General features: G+C 45.1%; 1 protein-coding gene across 2 annotated transcripts in view; it reads right to left on the bottom strand.

Annotated features, from left to right (window-relative positions):
• OTOA (otoancorin) overlaps positions 1–14,282 on the bottom strand; it is a 96,726-nt gene that overhangs the window by 22,027 nt on the left and 60,417 nt on the right. For both annotated transcript variants that reach the window (XM_082430959.1, XM_082430958.1), the window contains exons 23-28: positions 13,730–13,917; positions 11,844–11,999; positions 5,758–5,900; positions 5,402–5,538; positions 4,417–4,514; positions 1,189–1,384 (exon numbers count right to left, since the gene is read on the bottom strand). In XM_082430959.1, coding sequence (XP_082287085.1) covers positions 1,189–1,384; positions 4,417–4,514; positions 5,402–5,538; positions 5,758–5,900; positions 11,844–11,999; positions 13,730–13,917 — 918 coding nt within the window. The remainder of the gene's footprint in view (positions 1–1,188; positions 1,385–4,416; positions 4,515–5,401; positions 5,539–5,757; positions 5,901–11,843; positions 12,000–13,729; positions 13,918–14,282) is intronic.

Here is a 14,282-nt window from a genome sequence, read left to right as displayed (position 1 = left end):
TGCCTCTCCCGAGCATTCCCTGGGGGCCTGTGTCCCCCCTCACAGCACCCCTCGTACTGCCTCATGGTCGCCGGGGTGCAGCAGTTTCCCTCACCCCCATGCTGGACTGGGAGTTCAAAGAGGACAGAGGACACGCCTGGCTCGTTCACAGTTGCCTCCCCAGAGCCCAGCACCAGCTTAGTCCAAAGACGGTGCTCACTAAAGACAGAAGGAGGCACAAAGAAGTGGGAGAGTGAGGGGAGGGGGAGAGTAAGACAGGCAGGGAGGAAAGACGGGAAGGAAAGCCACACCCCCGGCACCTCTGTCTCAGCTCAGCCCTTAGTCACCACCACCATCCTCTGCTGCTTTCCTCCCCTGGTCTTACCAGATTTGAAATCTTCTTTATTTATGAGAAAGCCTTACCTGCCTTACTCACCTCTGTATTCCCTGCTCCTACCACAGGCTTGGCACATAATATTAATAGGTGCCCAGTATACGTCAATTGACTTTATTAATTAATACTGGACGGTGAGGAGGGAGGAGCAAAGGAACCACCGACAGGACTTAAGTCCTAAGAAATTCTGATTCAGTGGGTTCTGGGTGGGGTCCACGGGACTGGCAGTTTTTAAAAGCTCCCCGGTGGGGCTTCCCTGGTGGCACAGTGGTTAAGAATCCGCCTGCCAATGCAGGGCACACGGGTTCGAGCCCTGGTCCAGGAAGATCCCACAGGCAGCGGAGCAACTAAGCCCGAGCGCCACAACTACTGAAGCCCGCGCTGTAGAGCCCGCGAGCCACAACTACTGAGCCCACGAGCCACAAATACTGAAGCCCACGCGCCTAGAGCCTGTGCTCCGCAACAAGAAAAGCCACCGCAATGAGAAGCCCATGCACCGCAACAAAGAGTAGCCCCGCTCGCTGCAACTAGAGAAAGCCCATGCGCAACAACGAAGACCCAATGCAGCCAAAAATAAATAAGTTTAAAAAAAAAAAGCTCCCCCCTTGACTTTAAAGTGCTCTGGAGTTGAGAATCATTTACATGTGCTCGATAGGGACTTCGGATTTTTCTGGGAATGCAGGATCTCCAAGGACTGTCAGAGAGCCCACCCTGAATTTTAGGAACCTTCCCGCTGCCCCAGGTCTGGCAGGGCGGACCAGGAGACTAGGAAAGGGATTAGGAGTGGGGGACCGGGCTGGGTCAGTCCGGCTCACCTGGAGGAGAAAGAGAGGAGGGGGTCCGGGTGGGGCTGGCGCTCGGAGGCTCGTCCAGCCAGGAGCGAGTTTTGGCGCCATCTAGCGCCCGCTGGAGGCTCTGCAGCTGCAACATGCTGAGCTGCCGGCGCTGGGCTGGGGTCACGGCCGCGGCGTTTTCCGGGCCCAGGGAGGCGATCTGCTCCGCGGACAGCTCCTGCAGGGGAGAGGGGGCAGCGCCCTCAGAGGCGCCCCTCCGCGGCTTTCCCAAACCTCGGCCATCCGCCCAGGACCCGCACACATTCGTCGTACCCATATACCATTTGTGCTCCTGTTTAGGATTTTTACCTAAAATCAGATCACTTTCACTACTAAAATAAACTTACTTTAAAATGAAAAGAATTTAATGGAAATTTCCAAAAACGGAAAATTGGAATGACTCGCAAAAGTACTCATTTAAAATATGCCATAATAAATAAAACAACACTGTTGCATTGTAGCTATATGTGTTGGCCAACAATGTCTGAACCTGAGGCCTCTTTAAAAACAGAAAAAAGAGGGGATTTTAAGTGTTATAGAGGTGTTAAATACATTTTAGCTCCAAATCGAGACTTCCTCCTTCAAGTAATCAGTAGTAAAGGAGAGGTGAAAAGGTGACAATGTTGTTTAATGCAGTGCAAGGTACCCACCCTACCCCACCCCCAATGCTTCAAGTCCCCCACCTGAGAAACACTGATGTGGAGGAGAAAACACACACCTAAAAGGCAAAGACCTGAATCTGTGTCCCAACTCTGTCACATAATAGCTGTGTGACCTTGGGCAAGTTTCATAGCCTCTCTGGGCTTTTGGACTAGATGTGGGATGGCAAAGATAACTCGTCTCCTAAGTGATTCTCACCCTTGCTGGTGAGTCCTGTGAGGGCTCAGCGAAGGGAAAGTACAGTAATCTATTAGTGATGTCTGCCATGGACACCGGAAATGGGAAATTCTGCCGAGAGCATAAGTCCTTTGAGGGCCCTGAACAAGATGTTTTCTGAAGTCGCTTCCATCCTAGAGAGGACTTGGTGACTAGTTCCAGTGGGTGTGGAATGAGATGGGATGGCAGGGGCCTCTAAAGTCATCCTGCTTATTTTCTAAGGGCCCCAAAGATTCTGAGAAAGGGGGTTCTGCTCCTTCACCCCATCTTCTTCTCTCCTTCACCTTCTTCTTTCCCGTCCAGGTTGATGCTTCTCTGGAATCATGTCATTCCCCTGCTTAGAACCCTTCCCTGACACCTCTCCAGGCCACAGCTCAAGCTCCTGAACATGGTAATGAGGGCTCTGGGTCCTGCCCACCTCTCCAGCGTCCTCTGCGCTGGCACACTTCACTCCTGGAGAATGGAGGTCCAAATCTGCAGCCCCCAGAAGGCAGCACTTCCTTCTGCCTGGAACACTGTTCCTCCCTCTCCACCTAGCTAACCCGTCCTGCAAACTTCAGCATCACCTCCCCCCTCTCACCACAAACACACACACACATGCACACACACACACACACACACACACACACACCACACACAGAGGACATGTTCTTCTGGCTTACACCTTACATCTACCATTAATATAGAGTCTGCATTATAAAAATTATCTATTTTTCCAATGTTGCTGCTTGCAACCCACAGGCCAGATTGAATCTCTAGGCCTATTGCACTGTGTTTTAAAATATAGATTCAAAGTGGTTGCCAACATTTAATTATCAGGAGATTTCATATGAAAATGAGATTTCTGGATTCTTAAAAAAAAAAGGAAGATCCAGCAATACTTGGCCCACATTGTCACACAGCATCAATGTGCCAGAGATGAGAAGCAGCTTCCCCAGATTTAGACAGGGCTCTGCAGTTCACTTCAGTTCCTACCCAGGCGACTGCACTCCCTTATGTTACTTTTCAAGCCCCTGAAGGCACTGTGTTATACCCCTTCACCAGTGCATCCCAGGTGCACCAGCCTGGAGCCTACATCCTAGCGCCTAGGCTGGAGTCTACCACAATGTAAGTGGCCACTAGGAATTTTTGGAGTAGGTAAGCTACAGACTGCATTCCAGACAAGACCAGGAGAAAGTGCTCAGCAACATGCCAGCATCAAGAACCAAGCTGCCTACCCCATGCAGAGCCCCCAGAGGAGAAGCTCAATGGCATTAAGGACTATGACTTACTTATTTCCCCTAAACAGCTGCCACACCTGTTCTGTGCTGGGAACTGTCCTGGGTGCTGAAGTGGTTCAAGGTCCGCTCTCTTTCTTAAAATGAACCAATGATGTTGCATCATGGGAGTTTGTCTAGCCTCCTGTGTGTGCCTTATCCAGTTTTTATGGACAGAATGTGTTTCCAAGTTACACAGCAGGCAAGAACACCAGCGTCACTCCTCATCAGAGCAGACTGTCCCCACCAAACCCTCTCCTAATCTTGTACATGACAGGAAGGAAGAACCTCTCACTGGATACCCTGCTTCCCTAACCTCAGTTGATCCAATTCAACCCTCTCACTTTTTTCCATAGCTGTTTGTCACCTGTCCTACTGTGGCTTCCTTAACAGTTTTCTTAAAATCAATTAAAATATTTTACTTAAATTTATTTTAAAAGGAAATGTTATACAGGAAATGTTATCCCTCATCTGCAGTTCTGAAGTCCAAAAAAGTCAGAAAACAAAGTTTTTTCCAAAGTTTAAGACAAACTTATTTGCCAGCAAAATCTGACCTAAACTGATGTGAGACCATTTATAGTCTCTATTTATTCCAATTAGTGTGATTTGTCACAGATTTCTTCACGGGAATATTAATGCATTTGCTTACAAGGTGCTTCCCCAGACACTGCTGAAGGTATTAAGTTACCATACTGTAGATTCACAGAGTGATCTTCCTAAAATCTGGAAAATTCCAAATTCGGAAATATATATATGCCCCCAAGGGTTTTGGATAAGGGAATATGCACCTGTCATACCATCATAAATAGAAAATCAGTACCAGTGGCGATGAAGAGAAGGAAACCGTAAAAATAGATACAATTAAAAGATAAATTTAAACTGAAGAAAAAAATACTTAAAAAACAAAAACACCTAAAATTATCTTGTGATCCATCCGCTGTTGGCACACAGCTCTCCTCTGGCCCTATTAGCAGAAGGCTGGTTGCAGGTCCCTAGAATCCAAGGCCCACCATCTGCCTCCCTGTGTGATTTGAAATAGGGTCAAGCTCCCATTCTCCTTGAGGAACTGAGTACCTACTTTGAATATCTCATCAGGAAGGCATTTGATTGCTGATGGCTGGAAATATGGCATCAAATCCTTGTCAAGCATTCGGAGCTCTTCCTTACTTAATCCAGCTGGGGTGAAAAAGGAATCATGAGGGTTTAGTTCAAGCCATCAGAACTCCATTTGTTTTATTAATGGTGCCGCGTAATGTACAGATCTGCGTGTTCTAGGCAAACATCTTTCCTTACAAAAGTCCCTGAAAATCACACCGGGGAATTAGGTTCCTTAATCAACTCAGGGAAAAAAATGTGGGTCACATTAACCCTGATTGGTCTCCTACAAGGAAATGTATGCCCAGAAGGAGCTTCACTTTACACAAATTTCAAATTGTGTATAAACCTATTTTGGAGCCAATTAAATAACATTCTAAACCACTTTAGCTACACAAAAATTACCAAGAGAGCTTGTTTAAGAAGCAGACTTGCAGACCCCACCCTCTGCAACTTCAAGTCATGAAATCTAGGTTCAACCATAACTCTATAGATAGTCACTACACGTGGTCAAGGATTCTTTTTTTTTCAACACTATATTATTTAACCTTTATTTTTTTAACATCTTTATTAGAGTATAATTGCTTTACAATGGTGTGTTAGTTTCTGCTGTATAACAAAGTGAATCATCTATACATATACATATATCCCCATATCCCATCCCTCTTGTGTCTCCCTCCCACCCTCCCCATCCCACCCCTCTAGGTGGTCACAAAGCACCGAGCTGATCTCCCTGTGCTATGCGGCTGCTTCCCACTAACTATCTATTTTACATTTGGTAGTGTATGTATGTCCATGACACTCTCTCACTTCGTCCCAGCTTACCCTTCCCCCTCCCCGTGTCCTCAAGTCCATTCTCTACGTCTGCATCTTTATTTCTGTCCTGATTCTTTCATTATTTTGTTTGTTTTTGTCCCCAGATTTAAGGTTGGAAAAGGAGAGAAAGGCATGCTCACGGTGTCTCTTACCTGCAATGGTCCCAAGCTCCTGCAGGACAGAGCTGGACCACTCGGTGGGCCCCCCAAACACAGCTTCTGCCTTCCTCTTAAACTCTGCCAAGACGTGGGTGCTGCAGAGCAGGGTCCCAATTCTGGCCACCACCACCCTGGTTATGAGGGAGGATGTAGTGTGAGCCTGGGAGACGCTCCGGCCAAAAAAAGATATGCAGAAGTTTTCAGCACCAAAAAAGGATCCAGCTAATCTCACTCCCTATTTTAGCCCAGAAAGGTTGCAAAGCATGAGGAAGCAGAGAACATCTTGCTGAATGAATGAATGAACGAACCAATCAATCATTTGCTACTTTGCACACTAGCGTTTTGGTTACCTGAATTCTGAGGTCTTTATAAGTGAGATTTCGGTGATGTTCATGGCACACAGGGTTGCACCAAGTCCTACTAAGTGGAAGCTCTTCAGATCCTGGACACTATAGCCTGAATCCTCCAGGAACCCTTGCAGAATGGATTTAGCCTATAAAAATGCGGGAGGATAGGAAATGAACTATCCAGGGATGATCAAGACCCCAAGGTCTGAGGGGATACTGGAGCCAGCCTCCTGACTGATCGCCCACCCTGCTCCTCTGAACATACTGCCCACCCCAAATCATCCCAGCCACTCATCCAGGTTAACCTCCTGAAGGTGCTGCTTCTACGGAGTACGTCCCCTGATCTATGGAGGCATCTTTAGGCCGTGAAGCTCTGTATCCTTCACCAATATTAAAGACACCTATGAGCTTCCCTGGTGGCGCAGTGGTTGAGAATCTGCATGCCAGTGCAGGGGACACGGGTTCCAGCCCTGGTCTGGGAAGATTCCACATGCCGCGGAGCAACTAGGCCCGTGAGCCACAGCTGCTGAGCCTGCGCGTCTGGAGCCTGTGCTCCGCAACAAGAGAGGCCGCGACAGTGAGAGGCCCGCGCACCGCGATGAAGAGTGACCCCCGCTCGCCGCAAGTAGAGAAAGCCCTCACACAGATACGAAGACCCAACACAGCCATAAATAAATAAATAAATAAATAAATAAATAAATGAATGAATGAATGAATGAAAAAATTAAAAAGACACCTATACCTTGTGTCTGTGTCTGCTGGCTTATTCCCTCCATCACTCATGACCTTCACATAGTTTGGTCATTTAAGTTCTTCTGCATCAGGATCCAGACTCTTCCAGCATCTGTTTTCACAACTTTCTGACAAAACCTTGTAATGTTCTGCCTTTGCACCTTTACTCAAGTCAGTGCCTCCATCTGAAATGCCCTTCCTGCATTCCCAACTGTTAAAATCCGACCATCCTTTTATTTGGGAGTTCAAGTCAAATGTTACCTTCGTGAAATCTACCCTGAAATAGGTTTGCCTCTCACTCTTCAATTCCAGGGAGTAGTACATTAAATCCTTTGGCATTAAAAAGCACACAGGAATCTCTTCAATGAGCTTTGATTTAGGGGCTGATGTGTAGTGTAGGGTCCTTGTAATTTTAGTATAGTGACCATTCATTATTCATGACTTTCCCTGGAGAGCCAGACCTCCTACACTCTCACTTCATGTGGTTCAATTGGAGCTAACTGCATTCTGAGTTCCAGAGGTGATGCTATGGCCTAGTCCTGGCCAGTCAGTTTGTCTCTTAGCCTGGCTGCAGTGACTGGTTCTAGATTAGGCATGTGATCCAGTCAAAACCAACCAGGACTTTGGTTGGAGCAATTAGAAGAGAAGAGCTTTCTTTACTGTGGACTGGACCTTGGAAGGACAAACACCTCAATCTGCTAGAACTCAACACGTGGAAAGAAACTGCCTCTGGGGACTTCCCTGGTGGCTCAGTGGTTAAGAATCTGCCTGCCAATGCAGGGGACAGGGGTTCAATCCCTGGTCCGGGAAGATCCCACATGCCGCGGAGCAACTAAGCCTGTGCGCCACAACTACTGAGCCCACGTGCCACAACTACTGAAGATCGTGCGCCTAGAGCCCGTGCTCCGCAAGAAGAGAAGCCACCACAATGAGAAGCCCGTGCACCACAACAAAGAGCAGCCCCCGCTCAATGCAACTAGAGAAAGCCCACGCGCAGCAACGAAGACCCAACACAGCCAAAAATAAAATAAATAAATAAATTTATTTGAAAGAAAGAAAGAAAGAAACTGCTTCTGAACGAAGCCCACACAAAGGAAAGCAGGGTCAAAAACTGGTGAGAGATGGATTCCTGACAGTAGTGTTGAAGCCCCTGGATCCAGCCATACCTTAATTCCACCCTTGACCTTCTCAGTTATGGAAGTCAATTCCATTCTTGTTCAAGCCACTTTGAGTTGGGTTTTCTGTCACTTGTAACTGGATTAACCCTGATTAATTTGATCCAGATATGTTGGACCTGAGGAAGGACCCAAGCCAATCTCCTGAAGATGAGCCGTATAATTGACTGGCTCCTCAGGGCTCATGGAGGCAAATGCAGAAGATTACAAAAGGGCCAGAGCTCACAAGGCAAAGATAGGGAGGAGACCTCCAAGGATGAACATCTCCTGAATGGAAGTGAGGGTCACAGGGATACAGTGAATCTTCCCATCGCCCTTTAATGTCAGTCCATCCCATCACACACTGTAGATCACTCCAGTGTTAAGAAAAAGTATTGGCAAAGATGGTGAAACGCTGCAATGGGATTCCACTTTTCACATGGCTGTTGTCTTTCTATCCCTCAGGTCTGTTTAAATGCTACCCGCTCAGAGAAGACTTCCTGGATTCCCCCATCGCACGTAGCTTCCCTCCCCACTATTTCCATGAGCACCTTGTCCATTTTCTGCTTATCACTTATCAAAATTTATTAAATGTTTCACCTTGATCACTCAACTTTTTGTCTGTATCACCCAGTAGAATCTCCAAAGACAAAGACCATATCCAGCTAGTTCACTCCTGCATCCCTAGTACCTGATACAATGCCTGGCCCACATTAGGGTACTTTCGGAATAAGTACTTTTTGAATGAATGAATGAACATCTGAGTGAGTGAGCTATAGAAGTTGTAGGCAATATATACTCCTTCGAAATGGCATCAGATTATTGCCGTCATGTGATGGATTGGCTTCAGAGAGACTTCCCACGTCTCTGCAAATTGGACTGGTCAGTGTCTTCATGAAGTTTCCCCTCAATGATTACAAAGCTCACAGGTACTGTAAGTGAATTTCAGTAACACAATGTTTAGATTTAAATGTCTTTGAATGGCAATGTGCATCCAAAATAATAATAGCTAATATTTATTGAATGCTTACTGTATGCCAACACTGTTTTGACCATTTACACATACTATCTCATCTAATCCTCACAACAACCCTAGGAAGTAAATATTAATATTATCTCTATTTCACAGATGAGGAAACTGAGGCACAGAGAGGTTAAGTAACTAGGCCAAGGTTACACAGCTAGTAGATAATGGTTCTAGGATTACAACCTGGGCAGTCTGACTTCAGAGCCAGTGAAGATGTTTGGGGATGAAGGAAAGATGGAGATTCAAGTTAGCTTTTGAACTTTTCTTATTAAGTCTTCATAATCAGGTTTCACTCATTGACTCATAGCAATCTGTGCCCCCCAACCATCAGGCATGCCCATTTTAAAATGAAAGTGCAAAAATACAATTCAAATAAAATTACTTTGAAGATGTGATATTAAATTGTCCTTGCCACTGGAACCTGGAAAATGCAAGCTCAGCCTGCAAGGTGATAAGCCAAAATATATTTCCTTGAGTGACTGGAGCACTGTATCTGTAATGATTCCAAGACAATTAATACCAACACTTTTAGGCAATATTAACCACTGGAAAGTGAATAGCTGTAAGATTTCAATCTCTCTGTCCATCCCTCTGGCTTCTATAACAGTTTTTTTTCCTTTATATTGGTTTTTAAGCTGAACTATCTGTTAATGTAGTTTCACCAGGTCTGACTATTAATCTAGAAACATGCATTTAAGCGTTTGATTGGGAGCTAAAGTTGAGGAAATGACTGCAAATGATATATGCAAATGTTGGTTTTCATATCCTCTTCAAACATATTGATAAATCTCACTGCCATCCATGGGAATTGAAAATTGATAAAAAGGGAAAGAGATACTCTAGTTTCTAAGTTGGATATATTTTTCTGTTTTCTCCCAGACTGCGAATAGAATGATTTTAACATTGGAAGTGTGATGTGGCACTTCTCAAACCAGTCAAAACCAGTTTTAGTGTCACGGAACCCCAGGATTGTAGAATGTCAGAGTGGAAGGAACTGCGGACCTGGGGGTCCAACCCCCTCACCTTGCAAATGAGGAAGGTGTTAAACTGCCAGAGAGAAGGAGTGTAATGATGACAACATGCTGACGACAACAGTGAAGACAACTAATTTTTGTTGACTACTATGTCGCAGGCGTTGTTCGCCATATTTAACATGTATTAACTCACTTAATCCTTATGGCCAGGACCCTCCATGTTACCTAACTCCAGGGGGGCACAATTCACACCATGTTCTGTTTGAATGGTGCCACCCAGAGTCATGTGACATGGCAATCCTGATTACAAAAAGCTCATGAGAGTAGGGGACATGCCTTGGTTTTGCTTGCCCAGCATCCATTCTCCCTTTGATAACACCATGCTTTTCCTTTGGTGAACCACCTGTGCTCATTTCCTCTTGCTGCTGTAACAAATGACCACAAACTCAGTGGCCTGAAACAACACGGATATATTCTTTTACAGTTCTGGGGGTCTTAAGTCCTAAAATGGGTCAGCAAGATGTGTCCGTTCTGGAGGCTCTAGAGAGAATGCATTTCCCTGTCTGCTTTCGCTTCTAGAGGCTGCCTGAATTCCTTGACTTGGAGTCCCATCTTCCATCTTCAAAACCAGCAGCACTGCATCTTCAAATCTCTCAGTGTGTCCCTTGTCCCTCTGCTTCCACTGTCACATTGCCTTCTGTATCTGTGGTCCTTTCTAAGGACCCTTGTGATTATGTTGGGCCCACCAGGATAACCTCCCATCTCAAGATCCTTAACCTAATCACATCTGCAAAGTCCCTTTTGCCACATAAGGTAACGTAGTCACAGGTTCCAGGGATGAGGATGTGGACATCTTTGGGGGTCGTTACGACACACGCGTTCCCCATCCTCAGTTCATGTGACCCTGGTGAGATGGATTCCACTCCCTGGTGCATGCCAGGCCAACCCACATATTCTAATCCCGACCAGATAGTTTAGGGCCGGGCAATTGCATGATTGGAGTCAATGCTGGGACTGTTTCAAAAATTAATGAGAAAGGGGCACTTTTTTCTGGGGTTGTTAATTACATGATGCATAAGCCTAGTGCTGAAAACAACAGCTGAGGGAGGGCTGCCTGAGAATGAAGTTAACACAGAGCAGCTAAGACTCCCCTTTCTAGCAATACAGTGGATTAACTTCCCTCCCAATTGAAACAATTAAATTCTGGACGGAACTTCTTCTTTAGCCTGTGAAGAATTAACTGACACAGGAATCACCCTCTCACCATAAAGTGAACAGAGTATATGAAACAACTGTATTTAGACACTGGACAACAGGGAGACAGGCCTATAATCCTGGAAGAAGGAAAACAAATCAGGTGAGCCCCCACAATTGCCCTTGCTCTCTGCCCAGAGGCAGTTTCCAGGCTATGGAGCAGGAAAGGGAACCCAAAAAAGCCCAGCGGTCAGGCTGAGTTGAGGATACAGAGATCCAAGTTCAGAGAGGCCGGGGATCCTATAATTTGTTGGGCAAAGTACTGGAGAGGAAGAAACTGCACAGAGAGAGAAAGAGAGCTCCAGAAATCTGCAAAGAGGTCTTCTCAAGTCTGGCTGAGTGCTGATCACATGCAAGGAATGAAACTCCACATAAATATCAAAAAAGGCATCAGAAAGCGGTAGGCTGAACAATTCTCAGAGCTCACATGGAGCTGGAAAGAGTTCACATTCCCACCAGCCAGAGAGAAGAGGTCTTGAAATACACAGAGCATTGGATAGAGTCCTCAGAAGAATCATGTCTCAGTGATGGGGATAAATTAACCACAGAATAAAGCTCAGCCTAGACTCACCCTTATAATGCTCAAAGGGAAGCCTCAAAATGATCATACTGATCTAAAAGTAATTTAAGTGTATGCCAGAACAAAGCCCAATACTCTTTAAAGGAGTACCACTAAATTGGGTGGGTGCTCAAAGATGTAAAATTTGCAATGCCCATCAGCCCGTCAAAATTACTAGACTTGCAAATAAGAAAATATGACCCATAACTATGGGAAAAATTAGCTAACAGAAACAGTCTCAGACATGACAATTATGATGGAATTAGCAGGAAAGGTTTTTAAAGCTACTATTATAAATACTATTAAGTATGTTCTAGGATGTAAAGGAAAATATACACAAAATTAAGACAGAAGTAGAATATCTGAAAGATCCAGCAACATCTACTTACCTGCTCTGGGGTCCACTCTGTCTGCTGGCTGAGGGAAGCCACAGTGTCGATGGAGCTGAGATCCAGCTGTTCAAGCTCACTCTCAGTAAGTGCCAGAACAATGCGCCCCAGGGAGGCGAGATGGTACTCTCTCCAGTAAGAAGGCGTGTCCCAAACCTTCAGGTGAAAAAAAAAAGCCAGATTAGACAAGCCAGATTAGACTGACCATTAACTGACAGCATTTGAAACAGACACAGGGTAAATTTCTTTAATATATAAACTTCTCTTATAAATCAAGAAGAAAACGATGACTACATCTATTATTTCTTTAATAGACAAAAGACATGAACAGGAAATTCACAAAAGAAGAAATAAACATACAGGAAAAGTTCAGTCTCAGTCATAATTAAGGAAATGTATGTTAACAACAATCAAAGAATACTAAATTGGCTGAGCATATGGACGAGGAGTAAAAAGAATTGGAAAGATATGGGGTACAGGATACCCTCATTTGTTGGTGTTGAGAATGTAAATCGGTACATGCTTTTTAGAGGGGAATCTGGCTACATGCATCAAAAGCTTTTAAAATATTGATACTCTTTGACTCAGAAATTCCATCTCTGGGAATTTAGCCTAAGTAAATAATAAGACAAGTGGCCAAAGAAATATGTATAACTATGCACCTTGAGGCCTTAAAAAAATAAACAATCTAAAAGTCTACCAACTGGTTAAATAAATAAAAACCAGCCATAAAGTGAAATATTATATAGCTATTTAAAATACTGATATAGATTTATATTTCTGATATATAAAAATATGCACTATACACTGTTGGTGTGGACAGCACGCTATTGAATAGTATGTGACTGTGATGCTATATTTTGTAGCATATATACATATCTATGAAATACATGTATGAAATATATAAATATATTTTACACACATACACAGAAGTCTGGGAAGCTTCAGATGAACATACCAAAACATTAGCAAGTGCTTACCTCTGGGTAAAAGATTATGACTGATTTTCTTCTTTATTATTTTCTGACTTTTCTACAATAAACTTGGATTACTCATATAAAAAAATAGAGTTATGGGCTTCCCTGGTGGCGCAGCAGTTGAGAATCTGCCTGCCAATGCAGGGGACACGGGTTCGAGCCCTGGTCTGAAGATCCCACATGCCGCGGAGCAGCTAGGCCCATGAGCCACAACTACTGAGCCTGCGCGTCTGGAGCCTGTGCTCCGCAACAAGAGAGGCCGCGACAGTGAAAGGCCCGCGCACCGCGATGAGGAGTGGCCCCCGCTCGCCGCAACTAGAGAAAGCCCTCGCACAGAAACGAAGACCCGACACAGCCAAAAAATAAATTAATTAATTAATTAATTAATTTTTAAAAAATAGAGTTATCATTTTAAGGAATTTAATGTCTTAACCCCAGAAGGGTAACTATATAGTCCACAACCATCCTAATAGCTGAAACAAGCCACTCAAAGTGATCTTTATAAAGATGGCAAATTACTTCTAGTCCTCTTTTTATTCCTTTCTGCTCTGTTTTCAGGTGAATTTGCAACAGGTTCTGAGAAAACCTCCTGCAAGCAGCAGTGGGGTTCTCCGAGTGGAGAAAGAAAAGGCACAATTCCTGGAAACCACCTCAGTCAGAGGCACCAGAGCACCCACGGAATTTGATTTACTGAGCGTACCTTAGATGCCGACACATCTCATTCCCTGAGAGGGAGGAGCTAGAAATCTCTCCGGTGCGGAGATCACAACTATGGCTCTGAACTGATGCAGTGAGATTTCAACAAGATGACCCAAGTGAAAGTGAAAGAGAGGGGTCTGTGCACGGCAGGGCTGGGCCCCTGTGCTGGGTTTCCCTCTGTGAGTGCTTCCTCCCTGAGATGGGCTTCACCTGTACTGCCTTCTCCTTCAGGGTCCTCAGCTGAGCTGGGCTGAAGCTCCTGACGGCGCCCAGCAGCTCCACGCTCCTGAGGAACGCATCCTCCCCCAGGCAGAGCAGGCCCTCGGGGGCCCAGCAGGCGTTTGCTTCCGCCAGCTTGATGATGTCATTGGAGGAGGGAGCCGAGACTCCATGGCAACCTGAGGAATGGGCGACATGGGGAAGGAACAGAGGAAAGAGAATTTTAGGAAATGTGAGTCTGTTTCTTTATTGAAATGAGTAATGTTGTTCTCCAATCGGATTTATCCATGAGAAGTAGTGTAGGGTAGAAACTGAGCTCAGGGACTCAGGGACCAGTTTGAATCCCACTTGTGCCATTTCTTCCTAACGAAATCACGGAAATGCCAACTTTTTGCAAAGCCACAAGCACACACACAGTAGGAGCTTTGCATCATTATGATTGGACTGCTAATTGCCTTGAGGGCAATAGGAGGTGGTGGTGAACAGTTCTGGCTTTAGATTCAAATCCAAAGCTATTTAACCCCTCTGTGCCTCAGATTCCTAG

Source organism: Balaenoptera physalus (assembly GCF_965194825.1).
Source record: "Balaenoptera physalus genome assembly, chromosome: 16".
Taxonomy (NCBI): Eukaryota; Metazoa; Chordata; class Mammalia; order Artiodactyla; family Balaenopteridae; genus Balaenoptera; species Balaenoptera physalus.
Note: the sequence above shows the minus strand (reverse complement) of the source record. Positions and strands in the feature narration are given on the sequence as shown.